This window comes from Cynocephalus volans, chromosome 11 (assembly GCF_027409185.1).
Source record: "Cynocephalus volans isolate mCynVol1 chromosome 11, mCynVol1.pri, whole genome shotgun sequence".
Lineage (NCBI taxonomy): Eukaryota > Metazoa > Chordata > Mammalia > Dermoptera > Cynocephalidae > Cynocephalus > Cynocephalus volans.
The window spans coordinates 62,520,380-62,542,226 of record NC_084470.1 but is presented as its reverse complement, the minus strand read 5'-3'; the positions used below and the strand labels follow the sequence as shown (position 1 = coordinate 62,542,226).

Genomic DNA, 21,847 nt, shown 5'->3' with positions numbered 1-21,847 from the left:
ATCAGGCCTTGAAGACAACGGGAGCTTCAGAGGCAGGAGCTGGTCCCTCTCAATGGGGGCTGGGACCTCCTGAACCACACCAGGGTCCTGCCAGTCCTGGACCCTTTGGGACAGCTGCCACATGCTCACCATACCCATGGCTTCTCTGAGCAAAGCTGACCCAGTGTCACCCTTTCCCACTCACTGCTGAGTGGAGCAGACCAGGATGCAGGCAGGACATCTAACATCCAGGACGCCTATCATATGGATTGCAGCATGGCTTTGGCTGAAAGCTCTGGGCCTGACTGTGAGAGGTACAGAGAGAGCTGGCTGCTGGGAGCAGAAAAACAGAGAGAAGGCAGAAGGCAGAAGTCACGAGGCAGCAGAAGCAACATGGCAGTGGAAACCACGAGGAGGGCGTGGACTCATGATTGGAAGTGGCAGGAGCCACAGAGCAATGACAGAGAGCTGCCAAGTCAGCGAAACAATGGCAGGGTGAAAGATGCAGCTGTTGGAGGTGACTGCCTGTGCCTCAGGCCCGGCCTGTCATCACCTGTTTTCCTCAGGCCTCCTGAGTCCTCGCACCAACCCCCATCAGCAGAGAGCAGCAAGTTCAGGCCTGACAGACCAGACCCAGCAGGCACTGACTCCTGCATGTGGAGAGACCTCTTAGAGCTACAGTCTGGACTCTCATTTCCTGGCTCCTGGGACATCTCATTCACATGGTCATTTTCAGCATCTGTGGTCAATGACCAGGTGGCTGGTGCTGCGGCTGGACTGTTGTTCTGCCAACACTGCCAAGTGACTCCTCCTCACGGCCCTGCAGCCACCTGCAGAGCTTCTCCCAGCCTCTTTCATCTAGACCACTGCCTCATCCCCAAACGCTTGGAGTTTTGGGAGAGGGACAACTCAAGATAGGAATTCTGAGGCTGCTCAAGAGGCCCCAAGGGACAGCCAGGGACTTGGAGGGAATCAGATTTACCATCTAGACGTTAGAATTAGACAGAATCCAAGAGATCTTTTGGGTTCACCCCATTCCTGTTTGGGCAAGATGAGGCCCCAATTGGGCAGGGCCTTGCCCATGGTGACGCAGCCATCTGGCAGCCCACAGCTCCCCTCGAGAAGCCCAGGGGAGCTTGGAATGCGGGCTGTCGTCTGAAACTCCATTGCTTGCCCCACGGCCTGGGGCTGAGGGGCTCTGTTTTCCCGAGCCTGGGGCAGCCTTGAGCTCAGAATTTGTGTGATTGATCTGAGCCCTCAAAGCCAGTCTTTGTCCTATCTGGGCCCTTGCAGGCCCCATTTGTAGTAGGAACTGGACAGAAGCCAGTGCAGAGAAAGCAGAAACCCATTGGAAAGGAGTGGATGGAGGCCCATCGACCTTCACACCAAAGGCAGCGTCTCCCCAAAGTGTGGGTTCAACTCTCCGTGCCCTGTGATATTGCATGTTAACTGGGCCCCAAGGCCAAGCCAAGGGAAGGAGCCCTGATGGCGTAATTCAAGGCGTTAGTGTAAGGAGACAGTGGGGTGCTGTTCCTGGCCTCCCAAAATCACAGTTTCTGGGCTGTGGCTGTCTGTGCCTTTGGGAAGTACCAGCCTGGCTGTCAAGGGATGCAACCCACAGCAGGGAACTGGGGCTGAGGTGGAGGCCGTGACCATGGTGGTGCAGCCTCCCGTCCTGGTAGGACTTCTTCAGGACCCCAAGTCCATCTACAAATAGCTCTTTTGTATGTCCATTTTACACGATAGTTTGGAATATCCAGAACCAAATCCCAGCAGGCTTTGGCCCACAGCTTCCTGGCAAATTGGAGCATTCATGTGGGGGTGATTAAGCACACAGATGCTGACGTCAGCAGCACAGTTCAAATCCCAGCTCTGCCACTTACAAATGGAGTGACGTTGGACAACTTACTTAACCTCTGTTTCCTCAGCTGTAAATGGGCATGATAAAATTATCCCCTAGGGCTGGAGAACATAAGTTTAGTTAATCACATAAGGTACTTAGAACAGTGCCTGGTCAGCTAAGAATGTTCATGCTGCCAGAGTGGTGTACACTGCTCCCTGGACCTGTGGGGGCAGCTCTGTGCAGGGGGCACTCAGGGGACTTGGAGGGCATGGGGCCAGGCTGCTGCAGAGAACAGGGTGGGGTGGGGGTGGAGCAGAGTTGACATGGGCTCCCCTCCCAGTCTCTGATCTGCTTCTCCCGTTCCTGGGTCTACTGTCATCCCTGAGCCCTTCTGAAGGACAGCATCTTGGGCTGCCTCCCTTCATCCTTCCTCTCAAAAAACAGCCAGCTCTGGGCTGAACATAGCCACTCTTTAATGGAAGTTGTAGGGTGCTTTGACACAGGGGACCACTTTGTCAGGGAGGTTTAGCCTGGGCTGCAGGTCAGGATGCTGTCCTCCTCCTCTGCTATGGTCCCAAGGGAGGACAGGAGTGCCAGCTAGAGGGCTCAGAAGATGTCGGGGACGATATAGTCAGTGTGAATGCCATCGATCAGTCCAGCTCCATTGTTGTGGACGAACCAGCAGGTCACCTCGGTCCCATGCCGGGGGTCCTTGCTGTAGTCTTTTTGCAATCCCCTGGGGAGAGATGAGTCAGCTGGGGTTACCCTTTGGAGCTGGCAAGGCTGCAACTTCCCAGGATGCTCACCCCACTCATGTGACACCTGGAGGAAAGTACAGACCAACAACAAGGAACAAAAAGCAGCCAAGTGCAAAAATGCTAGGACAGCAGCCCACCCACCTGGTGACCGTCAGCCGGCGGTTCTTCACCATCATTGTGGCATCTAGCTTTGTGGGATTGGAGCCTGGGTGGAGGTCAGACACTTCAAAATCAAAGGGGTGGAAGAATTGTCCTGGAAAGGCACATTGGAGGCAGGAGTTACTGTCTGGGGGGCCTTGCTCCTGCCTTGCACTCAGTAGTTTCTCATTGGGGGTTTACTTTACTTTATTTTATTTTATTTTACTTTGTTTTTTTGGTGGCTGGCCAGTACAGGGATTGAACCCTGGACCTTGGTGTTATCTAAGCAACTGAGCTAACTGGCCAGCCCAACACTGGGGTTTAAAGAATTGCTGGCACACTTTTTTTTCAAGGGCTTGATTGTTTCTGATAAGTCTTGGCATCAAAAGTCAGCTTTAGTTCACTTGCTATAAAGAAGCAAATATATTTCCAGGTGGTCCTACCTCCTGTCTTCTTTAACCAATCCAAAGGGATCTGGCTGGAGAGAGAGGTTGGAAAGGCAGGTGGCCATAGAGAGCAGGGTCCATAAGAAGGCCACATAGGAGCAGTGTGGCTGATGACCCATCCCCCTCTCAAGGACCCTGGGAGCCCTCTGGACCTTTCTGTTTGTTTTGGGCTTCTCCCCGCACTTGCTCCCAGGCTCACTTAAGCTTTTGTTTCACTATGTGTTTGACTGCAGCCTTTTTGAGGGACAAGACTCTCACCAGGACAACCCATCTTTGGAGCTCTGAGCCCTGGAGGCCAGGTTGGAGGTGGGCCTGTCTTGGTGACCAGCTGTAAAGCTGACCCATGGCCTCAGGACCCACGAGTCCTCTGGCTTCAATACCCCACCCCCAGCTCTGCCTGCCTGGCTGGCCGTACCCAGAAGCCCATGCGTCCGGGCCGACATCCGATGACTATCCAGCACGTAGAAGCCCAGGAAGTCCTGGGGAGCCACACTCCCCTTCCATACTCGGTGAAGGATGACCTCAAAGGTGGCCCCATTGTCCACAATCACCACCAGCTTCCTCTTCTTGGTGATGGTCATCACCACCCTGCAGGGCCAGCTGGCTGTGAGGGCAGGTGCAGTGGCACTGCATCCGTCTCCATCCACCTGCCCTCATTTTCCAGAATCCAGCTGTCATGACCACTCCCCGCCCTCCACTGTGGCCTTCACTCCCAGATGGTTGTCTGTTACCTGCTCTGGGCTCCCTCCCAAATGTTGCTATTGTGTATGGGGCCCTTAAAATGCACCAGGCCCTGTGCCAAGCCCTCTATAATAACTGCATCATTCAATTCTTGCTCTGACCCTGTGAGGACCAAGGCCCAGAGAGGTTAAGTAACTTGCTCAAGGTCACCACGCCTCCCCCTGCCACCCCTCCTAGGCCCCAGCCCAGTTACCCATCCTGCCGCAGTGCAGCCTGGTCCCTCCAGGAGAACACAGGCCCACCCCAGCCGGGGTTCAGAGTAATGTTCTGAGGAGTCACTTCCAGCTGGAAGCCCGTTGCAGGGTTTGCGATCCCCAGCCGCCCGAAGTATGTGCCCTCGTGCTGCCCAGGGCTCCTCGCCTTGTTGCCAATGAGCTGCCCGTTCACCGAAAAGCCTGCAGTGGGCGAGGGGCCATCCCAATCAGGGAGGAGCCCACCTGCCTTTGCTCAGGGGGAACATGCCTCCCTCCTGGGAGGCTCCCCTGCACTCCACCCATGCCACTCTGTCTTTAAGGGTGTCACCTGAGCGGCCTTCAGGACTGGTCCAGCACTCAGCTCTACCCCCTCCCACTCTTCCTGCCACACTATAAATATCTGTACTTAGCCCTTGGTTCTGGGCTGTCATGGAGACACTGACATGTGTTTGTGGGGCCTCTTCACAGAGGCCTCCCCTGCCCTGAACAGCCAAAAGCCCCTTGCCAGTCCTCACTATCCCAACACAGAACATCTCATGCTCTGAAATTGTCATCCAAGAATTTGTTTACCTGGTTGTCTTCTCCCTTCCCTAAACTCTGTGAGGGCAGGGACTGTCTCAGTTTCCACCCCCAGTAGGTGCTCATCAGACATTTGCAAATGGACAGACTGGACTAAGAGGAAGCGAGAAGAGGCCAAGAGATGGGGAGGGAGTCAATCCTCATCACCTGAGGCACTGCTGGGAGAGAGGCCCTTGGAGGCTCTGCTTGGCCATGTTGTGGGGGAAAGTGGGGCAGGACTGCTACATAATTTGCAGGCTAGTACAAAATAAAAATGAGAGCCCCTTATTAAAACATCATTAAGGATTTCAAGATGGCAACAGTAGAGCATTAAACCCAGCATGGGGCCCTTCTAAGTGTAGGCCCCGTGTGCCTGCACAGGTGCCCCCATGAAGCCGGCCCTGTGTAGGGTCCAGCCAGGGGTGAGAAGAAGGCAGGTGGAGTCTAGCCAGGTGTTTGGTGCACAGCAGCAGGCAGTGGAGGCTTTGGCCACAGTCCTGTCCATGGCTGAATGTCTATGGTGGAGGATCCCTGGCCCTGCCCTGTCTGGCAGAGGGTGTGGTGTCCATCATACCTGTGTCAGGGTCCTGTACCAGGCTCAGGATCACACCAGGCTCCTCGTTGATGTTGAAGCACAGGGTGTCCTCTTTCTGGGGCACGTAGATGATGAAGTGGGGGTCAGTGTCCACTGGGGGCACAGCATGGAGTCTGTTAGATTGGGCATCAGGCAGATGGGGCTGGCCAGGGACAGGGGTTCAACTAGGCTGGTCCCAGAGAGAGAGGTGGCCAGGTGGGGTGGATGCCAAGCAGGGACATGCCTCAGACCCTCCCAGGACTCACCACCGGTCACTCGGTTCGGCAACCGTGGGATACTGGAGTTGGAGCTGGTGTGAGGAGGCTGCGAGGCTGACAGCATGAACGCTGATGGGCAAGAGTCAGTGACATTTAGAAGGGAGGTGGCTGGCCTTCCCTGGAACTGCTGGTCTCTTTTCTGATGTCCCCTCCCACCCAGGTGGGCTGGCCTGAGGCCACAGGGCATTACATGCCCTTGATTGCCTCTCAGGATGTGGGAACAGAAGTTTGGCCCAGTGTGGTGGGCTGGCCCCCTCTCTGAATGCTCCCATGGGGATCTGGAATGGAAGAGGCCGGGCAGGCCCACGTCACAGGGACTGTTCTGCGGATTCCCAGTGCGAGGCAGTAAGGAGAGCAAGCGGGCTGGTAAGCTGGGGGCTTTGGTCAGGACTGAGCACACAGCCTGAGGGCCAGCAGTGTGTGGAGTCAGAGGGGTAGAGGTGTGAGTTGCCAGGATGGCTGCCACTTACTCCTTCTGTGTCCCAGCATCTCTGCAGAAGACAAGGACATAGAGGACAGTGTCACTCATGGCGTCCAGCAAGAAAGGCACTCAGCTCAGTCCACAAGTGAACCAGCACAAGGTGAGTCAAGTCTGGGCCCAACCCTCCTCCCAAGGGTCTCAGCCCTCCTTGGGCCACCTCCTCACAGGCACACATCCACGCAAGGGGCCCAGTGGAGGCAGGCGGGCAGGGGGTGGGGAGGGGCAGGCTGCACAGAGGCTCAGGAAGCACAAATCAATGCAGCAAAGTTTGCAGCACAATGGGGAAGGGCGTCTCAGGGGAAGGCATGCAGTCAGGAAGACCTGGGAGTGGGGAGTTGTGTGACTGGGGGCTGCAGCTCCTGCCATCTGCCCAGCCACAGGAAGCCCTGTGCTAAATCCAAGGCCAGTTAAAACTTACCCAAGGGCAGAAAATCTGGAAGGGAGGGAAAAGGAAAAGAATTAAAGCCCAGGAGATTTTTGGCCCACAGCCTCCCCCTCTGCAGACCCCTCCAGCCTTACCCTCTGTGGGCTTATCAATGATGGGCTTCAGGCCATCCTCATCTGCCATGCCCCTGATGGTCATGGAGGTCAGCGGGGTCACGAACTGATAGTCCAGTGACATCTGCAGGGCCTGGGATGACAGGTTGGCCTTCTCTTCCCCCTCTACCTTCATCCTGCATGCAAGACAGACACCGGCCCCAAGCCCTGCAGCTCAGTTTGGGCGTTGGTGGTCTGACTCACACTCCCTCATCTGCTCACCCATTTGTTCATTCATTCACTCATTCAACAAACATATTAAGCACCTACAATGGCTGTGTCCTCAGGGACCTCAGGGCTTAATGACCTCCCACAGAGAAAACCCTGAGATTTGGCAGTGTTGAAGGGCGTGCCTCAGAGATACACAGAGAATTTAACAGCTGTGAGATTCAGGTCAAGTGGTCTAGCCTCTCTGAGCCTCAGTTTGTTCGTCTGTTAAATGGGGATAATGGGAGAACTCCCCCCACACACTGTGAGGATGAAGTGAGCATGTCTGGACACAGCAGCCCATGGTAAAAGGCAGCCTCCCCCAAGGCAGCTCCATGGGGCAAACAGCCCAGGGGGCCCCACCCACACTACCGACTGCTGTTTGATATTAACTCAGTGAGCAAAGTAGAAGAGGAAAGTAGATCTGACCTACTCGCAACCTCAAAGGCCCAGAACCGCCCCTTCTCTGTTCACCTCCAAAGGGTAGGGGGATTCTGGAAGGGACGGCGCCCACCCCAGGCGGCTGCAGGGGCTATACCTCTTAGCCAGCAGCTCCTGGATGGTGAGATAGGCCCAGAGGCGCTCGACGTGGTTCTCCAGCATGTGGCCACGCTCTCGGAGCAGCTTCTTCATCTCTTCCTCATCCACCAGGCAGGTTTTCTTGAATTCTTGTCCCTCCTGGAGTTCAGATGGGGAGGGAGGCCATGCGCCATGAGGAGCACAGCCCTTGGCTGGCGCTCAAGGCTCTGAGGGGCCCTAAGGTCACCTGGTCTTTGTAGCTTCATTCTTAGCGCTGCCCCCTTTCCTGCGCCTGTTCTCCACATCCTCATTCATTCATCCATTCATTCTACAAATGCTTGCCAAGCCCCCTCTGTGAGCCAGGCTTGGCCTAGGCTATGGAATCCCATGGGATGGGAGAACTAGGTCCTGCCCCCGTGGAGTTACTCTCTCTGTGGGAGGCCAACAAGCACCTAGCTGTTTCCACTATGACCTGCTCCTCCAAATGCCCACAAAGTTCCAAGTGGGCTGCACTGTTCAACTTACCCCAGCACACAAACGCCTTCTTTCCCCAACTACAATAATGAGGGCACCACTTCCCAAGGGCATCCTATGCACCAGGCACTGCATAAGGTATTGCATGGATTATTCTGTTTATTCCACACAACACTCTAGTGCAGTACTACTCCCATGGTACAGAAAAGGAAACAGGCCCAGAGAGCTGGACCCACTTGCTCAAGGTCACACAGCTAGTCAGGGCAGGGTGATGGTCCAGCTCAGTTCTCCTCATTCAAAGCCTGAATTCTGAACCCTCAACCACACTGTGGGGTATGGGTCCATGCCCTGGAAGGCCTGTCCAAGTCTCCCATACCTGTGACCCCCCTCCCACCACACATGTGCACACACATGCATGCCCTGCACTATGGTACAAAGCCTGGTGCACAGCAGATGTTCAGGAAGTGGTTGTCTAGTGAGAAGAGAGGCTGGCCTCCTGTTCTCTCGCTCCTTGTGGGGAATGATGTGAGGAGTAACAGGTGGTCCATTTTGGGCCAAGAGACTGCAACTAATCAAGGCCATGTTGGCCCCATTCCAGCCTGTCCAGTCCCCAGGATGCCTGTATGGAGATGTTCAGGCATGGTGGGGGTAGGGACACTACTCTGGGGGAAGAGAAACTCCTGGGTGTGGGCAGGGAGGAACAGTGTGGGGTTGGAGCCTCCAGGTGCTGCTTAGCCTCTCCACCCTCCAGGGCCCACCATTTACCCCACGGGCCTGCACATCAGCCTTGAAGCTGTCCAGTTTGTGGTCAGCAATGCGCCCTGCCACCACGATCTCTGAGCCTTCATAGTACTGTTTATGGCGGTGCTGGGTCAGGGCCAAGATGGCATCCCGGGGGTACTGCAACTCCACATCCACCAGCAGGGGGTTGGCTACCTGGTTGTAGAAGCCCTGCAGGGATGGGGACACAGCCTCAGGGCTGAGCACCCTGGGCATCCAATGGGAAGCCTGCACACAAAGTGGGGTGTCTGGATCCCCACTTTAGAGAAGGAATCTGAGGCTCAGAGAGGTTAAGTAACTGGCTAGAGGTCCCGCAGCTGATTTGAACTCTGTACCAGAGCTTTATCTGCTCCTCTAGGCTAATAGGCCACCAAGGCCGGGCTCCCATGACATGCCATTGGCAGTACATGGGTCAGGGGAGCAGGGGAGACCTTCAGTTGCTGGGCAGCATCACGGTCCTCATAGATTCTCTGGGCTCGTCCGTTGTTCTCCATGGACATGACCTCCAGGAAGTTAAAGTCCACATCGTGGCCAAAGCCCAGGTTGTAGAGCGGGAACCTGCCCCGGATGGCATTGCGGATGTTCTTGAGGATTTGGGAACGGTCCGTCACCCCTGCAGCCACACACCCAGGAAGTGATGGGACGCCAGCCCGCAGGCACATGGGACATGGGGGGGGGGATCTGGGGCACACTCCCTGGGGTCCAAACCTCCCATCTCAGGCCATTTCCACTCCCCACAGGCATCTTGAGACATCACCTCCTCCTGGTCCACCTGGGTCAATTGCTAACAGAGCCCCTTGCAGACCCTGCCCATCCCTGCAGATCCATCCCAAGCAGATCTGATTCTGCTCTAAACCTTCCCATGACTCCTTGCTGCAGCCTGTAAGGCCCTATCAACATTTCCACCCTTGTTTCCCTCTTTCTGCACATGCCCACAGTTCCTGGGCAGTCCCTACCAGTGCACACACCTTATTTTGCTCAAGCTGCCTCCTCTGCCAGGGATCTCTCCCTGCCTCCCTCTCCCTCTCCAGACTGAGCTCAGGAGCCATCTCCTCTAGGAGGTCTTCCTGGTCCCTGCCTGGGCCAGGTGCCCCTTGTCTGTGGTTCACAGCCCCCTGGCATCCTGTTCTCTTGGGACCCTCGGCAGAGCGTCTGCTCCTGGGTCTGCCTCCCCCAGTTAACCCTGGGCTTCTTGTGGGCAGAGACATGTCTTGTTCTCTTGGTATCTCTTCTCATTTCCTAGTCCTGTGCTTGGCACACAGTAGATGCTAAATAACCATTCATTAAACCCAACCTAGGAATCCTGTCCATCCTTTAGGGCCCTGTGCAGCCCTGTGTCATGCAGAAGCATCCCCAGTTTCCCAACTCACAGGACAGATTTGGAGCTCCCGAAGATTTTGCTGTCTGAATTGTGTTTTTAGACCAGTGCTTGAATTTACCCTGAGTCTTTCTGCCCCCAATGGCATTTCTAGTGATTGGGTTTTCAACTTCAGCCCGAACGCCTCTGGTAACAAGGATATCACCACCTCCCAAGGCAGCCTTGTGCTTACCCTCTGTGGGGTCACCGTCTGTCAACATGATGAGAATCGGGGCATGGTTGCTGAGTCCTGGGTGGCTTTCCTGAGCTTTATTCAAGATCTCAATTCCCCGCAGCAAACCCCCATTCAGGTTTGTGGCTGCAAAGGAGAGAAAGTAGATCAGTTAGTGTATGTCCTTACTCTGAGGAGAAAGAGATGACACCAAGGTGCCCTGAGACCCCTACACTTACCCTCATCCAGGGAGAAATGCTGCACGAAGTCTCGAGCTGCTTGCAGATTGGCCTCGGATGCTTGCACCAGTGAGCCCCTCCATGATTGCACATGAGACCCAAAGAGGACCAGGTCGAAATAGTCCTCTGGCCGCATGTCCCCCAGGATTTTAAGAAGTGCCTCCTTGGTCTGAAAGGACAGGACAGTCAGTGGAGGGACATGGCCCCAAGGTGGTCTCAGGATAGTACCTTCCACCAGATGCCCATTTCAGAGATCCACAGGGCAGAGGTACATGGTGCACAAGTAGGAGGGGATGGATAGGACAACCAGGTGTCCCCATGATAGGAGCTTCCAGGGGACCCAGTATGGGGAGAAGAAATGAACAGGAGTTTGAGTGGGGCAGAGTTAAGAAAAAGGACCCCAGAGGCTGTGCTTCTGAAACTCTGCTTGTCCAGTATAGTTTTACTGCACCATGGACAGGGCACTCAGAGCACTGTGGGCTGTGCCCTGGTACAAGACAGCTTCCCACAGACAACCATAATTATCCCTGGTACTTGTAGCACACAGGTTTCCTTTTCCAAGCACGTCCCCATCATGAAACTTCGTGACTCTGTGGGCACCGTTATCCTTCACGTTTGTGCCATTGAGGGGAGGTGAATGCACTTGCCCAATGATGCACAGTGAGGAAATGGTGGCTGATTCCAGAGCCCCTAACCACTGGGATATCCTGTTAAATCACCTTGCACCTGACCAGGAGCATAAATCCTAAACCAGATTCTGGCAGCAAAACCGGCATGGGGTGAGTGATGATGCTAAAGAAATTTCTGCTGGTTGAACCTTTTAAAGCTGCAGTTTACCTGCTTCACTTTCTGGCCTTGCATGGAGCCACTGATATCAATCACAAAAACCAGGTTCTTGTTCATGTTTGTCAAGTTTTGAGGGGCGAAGAAATGGGCAAAGTAATTATTGGCCACCTGAAACAGAGAACGAGTGAGGCCTCCCTCACAAGCACCCCTTGCCCACCCTCTGGATCGTGGGCCAGAGACTTCACGCTCACCAGGAGATCACAGGGCTTGTCTCGGTTGACATCGTAGGTCACCTTGAAGTCCCCATTCAGCAAGGATGTAGAGCATGTGGGGCAGGACTTCTGCTGACCCACAGTAGGGTGAAAGAGCACATGACCCTGGAACCATCAAAAGTGTGGTTTGCAGCTGCAAACAGAATGTTTGCAAAGACGACATAAAAAAAATATGTGTGTATGTGTGTGTTTGAATGTGCACAGAAATGGGTCTGGTGGCTGAGAGTGCACACCTGTAGATGATAGGAGAGAAGACGCATTCCTTTGCTTATTTAAGTGTGCTTCTGAATCACTGGGATTTTCTGCAATATGTGTCTCCACTTTGGGTATATAAATAAGAACAAAATAATAGCAGTATGATAGCATGAGAGAAGTCGGTCAACTCAGACTGCCGAGTGAAAAAGCAAGGCTACAACACTGTGCTGGAAAATAAAACCCTCCTGGGTCAACAAAGAGCAGAGTGCAGGAGGTTAGGACGACAAGGACCCATCCCCTCAGGACCCCATGGAAAATAATCATGTTTGCCAACACTCTGAAGTCTCATATGTTGTTTAAAAGAAGACCCCCTAAACTGTAAGAAACATTTTTAAAAGATGAATTGCTATGGAGTCACTACATAGGTTTGTAGGAACTAAAGGGTTTGCTTCTGGCTCAGATTGAGGGCAAGTCAGGAAGCAGGGTCCTTGCTGGGCCACCTGCCCTCATGCCACACTCCTGCAGGATCTGGGGTGGGGAGAGCAGGGGGCTTCTGGGATTCCAGGAAATAGGTGACAAGTGGCAAGTCATTGAGTAGGCCAAAAGCCTTTCCAAACTTAATTATGTTTCCAAGAAAACTGAAGCTTGGAGTCCTAACCACAAAAGCATCTGAGGTTTGCTGATGTGCCATACATTTCCCTGAATGCTTTCGCTTGGGCATGAGGCATGAAAAGAAAAAACTGAGGCTCAAGAAAGCCAGTAACTCACCCTGGACCATGCAGCCAGTGAGTGGTGGAGCTGGAGCTGGACCTAGTGCTTCCCCACCTCAGTGTGCAGGCTTTTGCTAAATTGCTCTGAGAACCAGGGGTGCTGAGTTCCCCTGGGACACTAGCCACGTGGCACTGGCCTCTGTCACCCCAAGGGCAGCCTGCAGGCCCTTCCTGGTTCCTGGGCTAAGCCTGGACATTCCATAAGGGGTGGGCCCAGTTGAGAAGTCCCCGGGAGACCCACCATCATGCCTGCCATTTCACATACCTTTTTCCCTGAGAAGGACTTCTTAATAGTTTGGGCTGCCAGTTCCTTGGGGAGGAAGGAGGCCTGTGCATCCAGCTTGCTGATCCCCTGCGGCTCAAAGATGTCCACATCGATCTGCATCATTGAAGCAAATTCTGCACCAAGGCTCTCATTCAGGCCATCATCAAATCTCAGCCAGGAGCCAATGTGTCCCAGCTACCTACTGTATGTAGTGTCCACCAAGCCCTCAGCACAGGACCTGGCACATACGAGGCACTCCAAAAATATTTACTGAATGAAGGTGTGAATGTCTGCACCCTTCAACTCAGCTGCCACTTAGGTGCCAGCAGTAATCACAACCCCTCAGGCTGCTCAGGTCTTTCTGATTTACAAGTTACCTGGACATTCAATATCTTGTGTTATCCTTGTGGAAGTCCTGGGACAGGTAGGAATCCCCCATTTAGCAGATGAGCAAATTGAGACTCAGAGATGGGGAGGAAGTGGGAGGGTTCAGAGAGCTCCCTGCCCAAGAAGAGCCCATCAGAGTGCACCCTGAGGAGTCAGTCCCCTTCCCTGTGTTCTCAGGCCTAGGGTGACACATGGGTGAGTGCTGAACCAGTGTTGGGAGCTGTAGTGAGAGAGAGAGCGAGGAAGGAGCCCTGCCCTGGGAACTGCGATGTACCTCAAAATGATGCACCAGCTGCTTGGGCTTGACTTTGATGACAATGTCATAGTGCATAAGGATTCGCTTCAGCACCTCCTCATAGGTCAGCTGAAATGTGACCTTGCTCTGGGGACTGATGGTGAGGTGAATGGTGAATTGCTCCATAGTTCTCCCCGAGGCCCTGGATGTGCCACCAGAGGCAACAACAGGCAGATAAATGGTAAATGATATGTGGGTCCTTGTCACCTAAAGCATGGCCATCAGAATCAATTTCTCTTATTTTAGTGCTTCTCCCAGGTTTCCTTGACCCTCACCCTTGTCTGAACTGGCTAGTCAGGGTCAGGGCCCAAGGATGGGGGCTCCACTTCTCCCTGATGCAGATCTGGGAAAAGGGAAACTGCACATCAGTCTTGCTGGTGCACCTGTGCTGGCACCTGGCTTTGGGCAGTTTGCTCACCCTTCCATCATCCTGGGGCTGTTCTCCACTCCCGGCCACCTTACAGCCCTCAGATCTTTCCTGGCTGGGGAAGGCAGCTTTGGAAACTAGGCAGGCAGGGTCCAGAACTTACCTGACAAGGCCAGCATTCTCTCCTGAGATGGCTGCTTTCCGGTACTGCTTCCATGCTGTCACTTTGTCCTGTATGTCCCCAACAAAGGCATTCCCATTTGCTGTGCTACAGGGAGGGAAGAAAGCCCTCAGGGGAGGTACCCCTCCTCGACCACACAGGTCCCTCACGTAGGAGGTGTGCCGTGCCTAGACCCCAAGAAGGCTCTGTTCGTGCAAACCTTCCTGGCAGGGGGACTTCTCCTGACCAGGCTCCCACTGCCCACAGTGGTGCTCAGGGGGCCCACAAGCAGTGAGGTGGGCAGACACTGTCATAGGGGCCAGCAAGAAGCCTCAGATGCTGGCTTTTGCTGTTTGGGCCTGAGGCTGAAAACATGTTGCCAGAGGCCTCAGTTTGCTGTCCAAGATGGGAGCCAAGAACACATCTAAAGGGCTTCATCCTCCCCTCAGAGCTAGAGCTGGCCTATGGCCCTTCTGGAAGTGAGGAGATGGCCTGCACTCTCTGGCCACTCTCCGCCACGGTCTTAGGCTAGGACTAGTGAATGGACACCAGTGGGAGAGGGTGTGGAGTCGGGCAGGGCACCCACATGGCAAAGTCACTGATGAAAGCTGTCTTGGGGATTTCCACATCAAAGGCCACTTCCCTGGCTTCATCAGCAGTGTTGACCACTTGGCTAGTGATGACGTAGTGGGCAAAGCGAGAGGTGACTTTGCAGTTGACTTTCAAACTCCGGATGAACACGCCATCGACAGTCTAAAGTGAGATGCAAGGGGGCTGTGGCCTGGGACAGGGGCCTCTGAGCTGGTGAGACCTCCTTGTCCAGATCTGACGCAAGGTGCCCAGATGCTGGGAGAACAGACCAGACCTCCCAGGAAGACCCTTCCCTCTGTCTAAGACTGTGCAGTGGGGTTTGAGGTGAGGTGGGAGCAAACCCCGATTTCCAGGAGATGGGAGTCCCCTCTGCCTGAGGCACTGGAGGTGAAAGGAAGGCTGTACTAAGGGCCCCATCACAGACCCCTTTGCCAAGACTCTCACTCACTGTATCCACAGTCTGTCGCTTCTGCAAAACAAAGCCAGGGTCAAGTGTGAGTAGGAACAACCAGGGACCGTGACCTATTTGTTAAGGGGTGGGAGTGGAACATAGCCTGTGTCCTCTGCCCCTCGGTCTTGCCTCCTTGGTGCTGCTGGGAGGTCACCTCTTCAGTCAGAGGTGGATGAGGTGAGTGGGGGTGGCCCCGGCCCCTGGAGTGGGGATCTTGTGTCCCTCCCCAGCCCCATCAAGGCTCAGCTGTCTATTTCTGCCCTGAGGGCTTAGCCACATACCTTGCTGCCCTTGGACGTGCCTGTGTCCGACCCTGGAGCAGGCATGGCCTGCAGGGCAAGGAGGGACACCAGGCACACGTACAGCAGCCCCCGAAACCCCACGGCACCATCCATGGTTGCAAGGCTCCGCTGTCCTGTCACTTCACTGAGACCATTAATCAATAAGGTGCTGGATAAACATGGATTAAACATTAGACAAGGTGAAGGGAATCAGAGATTGGCAGTGAGAGCCTTCTCCTGGGGTGGGGGTGGTTTCCAGCTCTAGGCTGTTCCCTTTTGCACAGAACCGCACTCAGCCACTGTGACTTGTGAAGACCCCCAATGGCTCATCTCATCCTAGGTCTGGCACAGGGCAGCACCAGTGACATGGTGACATGTGGCAAGAAGCCACAGTTAAAAATGGATGTCTAAACTTTATTAGGCTTTCCTTTCAAAATTCTTTGGGCATCAACAAACTTTTCAGTCATGCTTTGGTTGGGGTGGTGGATGTGGTGGCTTAGGCAGTGCCATGACATCCGGCCATGCCCATGGCTCTAACTGTGCCAACCCTGACAAGAGTTCTCTCAGAGGCAGCCTGGGCATTATGTTATGGGTACCCCATGCATTAGGCCAGTTGCATCATCTCTCTGGACATTCTCATTCAGATTTGGAAAGAACAGAAGCTTCCTTGTTCTTCCACCTGGGCAGGGATGCCCAGCAGGCAAAGTGGAGATAAAGGATGATACATATTCATAGTTGAGAGCTGATTATGTGTCTCACATTGCTCTAAGCCCTTTATCATCTAATTTCATCCTCATGATGTCCCTGGGACACTGGTCCCACAGCAAGTGACAGAAGAGGGATTCAAACCCAGGTCTCTCAGACTCCAAAACCCAAGCCCATCATGTGAGACAGAAAAGCTCTCTGTGCTTCAAGAAAGAAAGGAAAAGCAGAACTGAAAATCCCAGAGGGAAGAGTCCCCAGATATCCTCTTGTACCTGCAGTTTCTTAGTTTTTATGCTCACCCCACCCCATCCCCCACAACTAAGCAGACATGGCCCCTGGTTAGTGTGCTCGGTGGGCAGGGTGGGACATACTGGCTGCCATAACCCCTTGAGACAAGGGTGCCCAGAGGCCCCATTGATCTCTGTTTGCTTGTCCTGGACTTTGTCTCACAGATTGGTTTCTGGGAAAGGGTTTATTGTCCTTAGGCCAGAGTGACCTTCTGGCTTGTTTTCTGGCCTTTGTGGAAAATGAGATGGATCAGCATCAAAGTGTACATTTGGGGTTCTGTTTGCTTTCTGCACCACTATCAACTGACCCCTGGGATGTGTTGGGCACAATGCCAGGCACTGGGACACCACCAAGATGAAACTTGGGTGCCTCACTCTGTTCAGTGAGCTGATGCCTTGGGGAAAGGGAATCAGACAAGTCAGAGGAAGCCCAGTGAATCCCAGGGAGTGGTCAGAAGCTGAAGCAGCACATCAAGGAAGAGCTGTAGAAATTTGGAGTGGTGGAGCTCCTCTCGCAAAAGGTTGGGAGAAGGTTACTGGAGGAGGTGCCTGGGAAAAACAGCAGCACTTGGGCAGGTGAGGTTTGGAAGGGGAGGGAGAGGAAGCAGATGGGTAAGTAAGAAGTGTGCTTGGGGAAGGTGGAGGTGTCAGTGTGGTGGGAGCAGCAGCTAATGAAGAGGGTGGGGAAGGAGGCTGGGAAGTGGTTTCAGACCATCTGGTGCAGGGGTCTGAAAGTGGCCAGCCTTATGGGTGGCAAACACTAAAGGTGTTTGAATAGGTGTGACAAGGTGTGATATTTGGGGTGTGACAAGTTCAAGACTGGGCTGTTGAGAAATGGCTAGAGCCAAGCCTGGTCCATGGAAGGTGCTAGAAACATTTGTGTGTCTAGGGGGGGTGGGGGAGGATGAAGGGGATGGGGAGAGGTAATAATGACTAGTGTCTAGCATGCTTCTCAGAACCTTTTCGGTCCTAATTCATTTATTGCTCACAACTACCCCAAAGAGATAGACACTATTATTGTCCCACATTACAGATGAAGAGGATAAGTTGGCCCATATTGTGGATGTGGGAGGTGGGGGTAGGGGTGGGTAGAAAGCAGCTGAGGTTGCTGAGGATTGAGCCTGGGGCCTGGGAGGGTGGCTGTGCTGCTGGTGCCGATGTGATACCATAGGGGCCCAGCCTGCTCTGAGCTCCATCCATACGCCAACTGCCTGCTTGACGTGCTCGCAGCCCCTCATTCAGATATGTCCAAACTGAACTCCCGACCTTCCCCCCCCTCCTGGCACTGTACCAAGCCAGGTCTTCCTCCTATTGTTGTCCACTCCAAAGAAGGCCACTGCCATCCTGCCAGCCGTCCAAGCCACAAAGCTGGTGGCATCCTGGATGCTCCCTCTCATAGACCACCTACTCTCACCTCACACCCTCTAAATAACTCTCTAATCCATTCACTTTTCTCTCAATCCCCAGTAACCATGGACTCTAAGCTGCCCTCGTCTCTCACCTCAATGGCTGCTCCTTTACTTCCTCTCTGTGTCCACTCTCCAGGCAGAAGCGAGAGTCATCATTTAGAAAGGTCAGTCTGAGGCCGGCCCGTGGCTCACTCGGGAGAGTGCGGTGCTGATAACACCAAGGCCATGGGTTCGAATCCTATATAGGGATGGCCGGTTAGCTCACTGGCTGAGCGTGGTGCTGACAACACCAAGCCAAGGGTTGAGATCCCCTTACCGCTCATCTTTAAAAAAAAAAAAAAAAGAAAGGTCAGTCTGCTCCAAGCCTTTCCCTGTCTAAAACACTTCCAGGTGGTCTGGCCCCTCTAACCCCTCTATCTAACCTAGCCCATGGCCCTTCTGAGTCTCTCGGCTTCAACCACGGAGACTTCTTCCAGATCCTTGTAGGCAGTTATTTTCACTCACATGGTCATCACCTCCATTTCTTCATCCATACCTGCTGGGTTTAGGGGGTTGAAGCAGGTAGGCTTGGCCCAGTCCTCAAGAAGTTCACACTGCAGCGTGGAGGTAAAGTCTCGAAATGAGTCCATTGGGCCTTAGCACATGTTGCTCTTCTGCCTGGAAAAGTTTTCCTTCAAACTTCAGCTTATGCAATGCTTGCTGGGGCAACCTCTCCTGGAGGCCCAGGCTTGGCCTTGTGACTTTTCTGCACAGTATTGACTTCAGTTGGCAAGGATAACTTGTTAGTATGCTTCACTGATTAACAGCCATCTCCCCATTGGACTGTAAGCCCCACAGGGGCAGGACCTTGTCTGCTTTGTTCACTGTTGTGCCTCCAGGGCCTAGCACGGGTCTGGCACCTTGCAGGCCCTTGCTAAATGTCTGTACAATGAATGACAGATTTGAGCAAGAGCAAGTTCAGGGCGGTGAAAAGCAGAAGGCAGAGCACAGAACCTTGGGAAACATCAAATATGCTGAGGGGATCATGAGAAGTCAAAAGGGTAACAGGAGTGGACAGGGATAGCAGGAAAACCAGGAAAGTTCTAGAAACCAAGAAACAAGAGGATTCCCCAGCAGGGCAAAGGCTGCTGAGGGGAAAAGGGATGGATAAAGACTAAGAAATCCTCTAGGGAATCTGAGTCATTTTCCAGGAAGCTTTCTTGAGAGCAGGAGGGGCCAAGCAACTATAGGGGGTTTTAGGAGTGAGAAGTCCTAAGGCTTCTAGAATAATGTTTTGAGTTTCTTAACTCCCCAGGGACTCAGTTTCCTTAACTGTAAAATGAGGATGATAATAGTACCAGCCTCGTGAAACTTTATTCATAATAGCCTGAACTGGAAACAACACAAGTGTTGATCAGCAGGTGAACGGATAAACAAATTGTGGTATATTCATGCAACTGGAATACTATTCAGCAATAAAAAGGCACAAGTTACTGAAACATGCAACAACAGAGATGAATTTCACAGACATTATGCTGAGGGAAAGAACCAGGTGCAAAAGAATATATGACATATAATTCCATTTTGCCACTAGGCAAAATTAATCTACAGTGAAAAAAATCAGAACAGTGGCTGCCTCTGAGAGGGCACTGGGGATTAAATGGAAAAGGGCATGAATAAACATTCTAGGGTAATAGTAATGCTCTATATTATGCATTCTTGGCAGGAGCAATATCGTCCCCAATGGAGCAAAAATTGGTACTTAGAGGGTGTAGCGGATTGAATTATGTCCCCCCAAAACTAACTGAAGTTTAAATTGTGTCCCCCAAGTTTTATGTATTAGAAACTTGGTCCCCACTGTGACTGTTAAGAGGGTGGGAAATCCTATTATGGTAATTGAAAGGTGGAGCCTTGAAGAGGTGATTGGATTGAAGGACCTTGCCGTAGTGAATGGATTAAAAATAGTGGTCAGTGGTGTGGTTCTGAGGGCTGTAAAAGAAGAGGAGAGTCTGTCTTTCTGCTCTCTCTCTGCTTCCACCATTTTGCCATGTGAAACCCCTGGGTCACTGTCATCATCACCAGATGGACTTCGGACTTCCCAGCCTCAGAAACTGTCAGCAATAAATTTCATTTTCTTTATAAATCACTCAGTATTTTGTTATAAGCAACAGAAACAGATTATTAATACAGAGAGGGACAAAAAAAACCCTTAGATATTACAATGGTTCGTAGCCCTCCAAAGGGCCACAGTATATAAACAGATATGCAGTATATCTGTGGCATTAAAATTTCATGGGAGGGAGTGATTAGAAGAAACTCTCTAAAAAGCCACCATAGGGGATAATACTGAAATAAAGATTGAAAACACTGATCTACACTTTTTTGAAACTCTTTAAAAAATTTAAACATTTTTCATTGTGGTAAAATACATAAGACATAAAATTCACCATCTAAACTTTTTTTTTTTTTTGGCAGCAGGCCAGTACATATTTAACCATTTTTTAATATACAGTTCGGCGGAGTAAGTATATTCACGTCATTGTGCAACCATCACCACTATCCATCTCTAGCACTTTTTCTTTTTCTCCAACTAATACTGTACCCATTAAACACTAATCCCCAATCCCCTCCTCTCCCAACCACTGGCACCCACATTTTACTTTCTGTCTCTATGAGTTTGCCTACTCTAGATACTTCACATAAATGAAATCATACAATATTTGTTCTTTTGTAACTGCTTTATTTCACTTAGGATGATGTCCTCAAGGCTCATCCATGTTATAGCATACGTCAGAATCTCCTTCCTTTTTAAGACTGAATAATGTTCCATTATTTGTGGATACCACAATCTGTTTATCCATTCATCTGCAGGTAGACATTTGGGTTGTTTTCACCTTTTGGCTACTGTGAATAATACCACTGTGAAAAAAGGGGTACAAATATCTACGTCTTTGCTTTCAATTGAAATTGCTGGATCGTATGGTAATTCTGTGTTTAATTTTTTGAGGAAACACAATACCATTTTCCACAAGAAGCTGAACCATCTTACATTTTCATCAGCAAGGCATAGGGTTCTAATTTCTCCACATCCTTGGTTTATATCTTGATAGGAGATTTGGGTGTATGCGTTTGTGAAAATTATCTAATGGCACATTTCAGATTTGCACATTTCACTCAATGTAAATTTCATCTCCACAAGAAAACGAAACAAAAAGAACCATAAATAAATATTCAACTCCAGTTAATGATATTGTTAAAGATAGACAAAGCCAGGCATTAGTTAAAGCATTGAAAGCAGATTTTATTTAGTAACTACTGACAGTAGGGGGAAAGCTTAGCTTCATTTGGATTTGCACAGAGCTAACTGGGCATTTTTTGAAAAATTTAATTGTATTTTTAATTGTACATATTTGTGGGGTACAATGTGTTGTTTTAATATATGCGTATATTGTACAATGACTCACTTAGGCTAGATAGCATATCCATAACCTAAACATTTTATCTTTTCTTTGTAGTGATTATGGTCAAGATCCTCTTGTCTAGCTATTTGGAAATATACAATATAATATTATTAGCTCTTAAATGAAGAATGAGGGAATAGGAAGGGGAAGTGAGCAGGGGCTCACTTAGAGTTGTTGAAAAGAAAAACTTTAGACAAATTAAATTTAACAGAGTTTAACTAAGCAAAAAACAATTCACGAATTGGGCAGCTGCCAGAACCAGAACAGGTTCAGGAAGACTCTGTGGTTGCTTTCTGTTTGGGCAAGACTTATAGACAGAAAAAGGAAAGTGACATACAGAAAATGGAAGTGAGGTGCAGAAACAGCTGGGTTGGTTACAGCTGGGCATTTGCAATATTTGAACATGGTTTGGACAGTTAGCTGCCCATAGTTGGATGAGACTTGACTAGTTGTTAAAAGAGTAGGTTACAGTCTGTTTACACATCAAGTTAGTTTACAGTTCACTATGTCTGAAGAAATCTTTAGGTCAAACTTAATTTAATAATTCCTCCCTTTTGGTCAACCTTCTCAATTTATGCTGGGATCTCCTGTTTTCAGGGGAAAAAAACTTGTCTGTTTTGAGATCTGTTGGTTTCCTTAAAGTTTCTGTTTGGTTATGTGACACTTAATATGAGTCACTCCGTTTTGGTTTAGTATGACTTATTGGGATCTAGTGCAGGAGCTCAGTCCAAAACAATAGCTTCCCATAATTTTGTTTAACAATTCTCCCCTTTTGGTCAGGTTCTCACCTATGTGAGAGTGTGACCAAAACTTAGGACATCAGCACTACTTTCAGTTACCATCACTGTGGATTTTCAGTCTCAATACATCATTTATAGGTTATGGTATCCTTACGATAATGTATTTCTTTG

At 51.3% G+C, this 21,847-nt stretch overlaps 1 protein-coding gene across 1 annotated transcript; it reads right to left on the bottom strand.

Moving 5' to 3' along the window:
• Positions 1 to 2,361: 2,361 nt before the first annotated feature.
• Positions 2,362 to 15,209, bottom strand: ITIH1 (inter-alpha-trypsin inhibitor heavy chain 1). The gene is made up of 22 exons (XM_063114070.1): positions 15,096 to 15,209; positions 14,812 to 14,832; positions 14,359 to 14,525; positions 13,776 to 13,880; positions 13,225 to 13,387; positions 12,564 to 12,677; positions 11,313 to 11,438; positions 11,113 to 11,229; positions 10,276 to 10,444; positions 10,058 to 10,183; positions 8,939 to 9,120; positions 8,493 to 8,678; positions 7,273 to 7,412; positions 6,510 to 6,664; positions 6,409 to 6,423; positions 5,980 to 6,000; positions 5,498 to 5,578; positions 5,232 to 5,345; positions 4,099 to 4,300; positions 3,580 to 3,752; positions 2,722 to 2,833; positions 2,362 to 2,558 (listed from the first exon to the last, which is right to left on the bottom strand). Exons 1-22 carry the CDS (start codon positions 15,207 to 15,209, stop codon positions 2,429 to 2,431), a joined length of 2,733 nt encoding a protein of 910 aa, XP_062970140.1. The 3' UTR covers positions 2,362 to 2,428.
• Between the last annotated feature and the right edge of the window lie 6,638 nt (positions 15,210 to 21,847).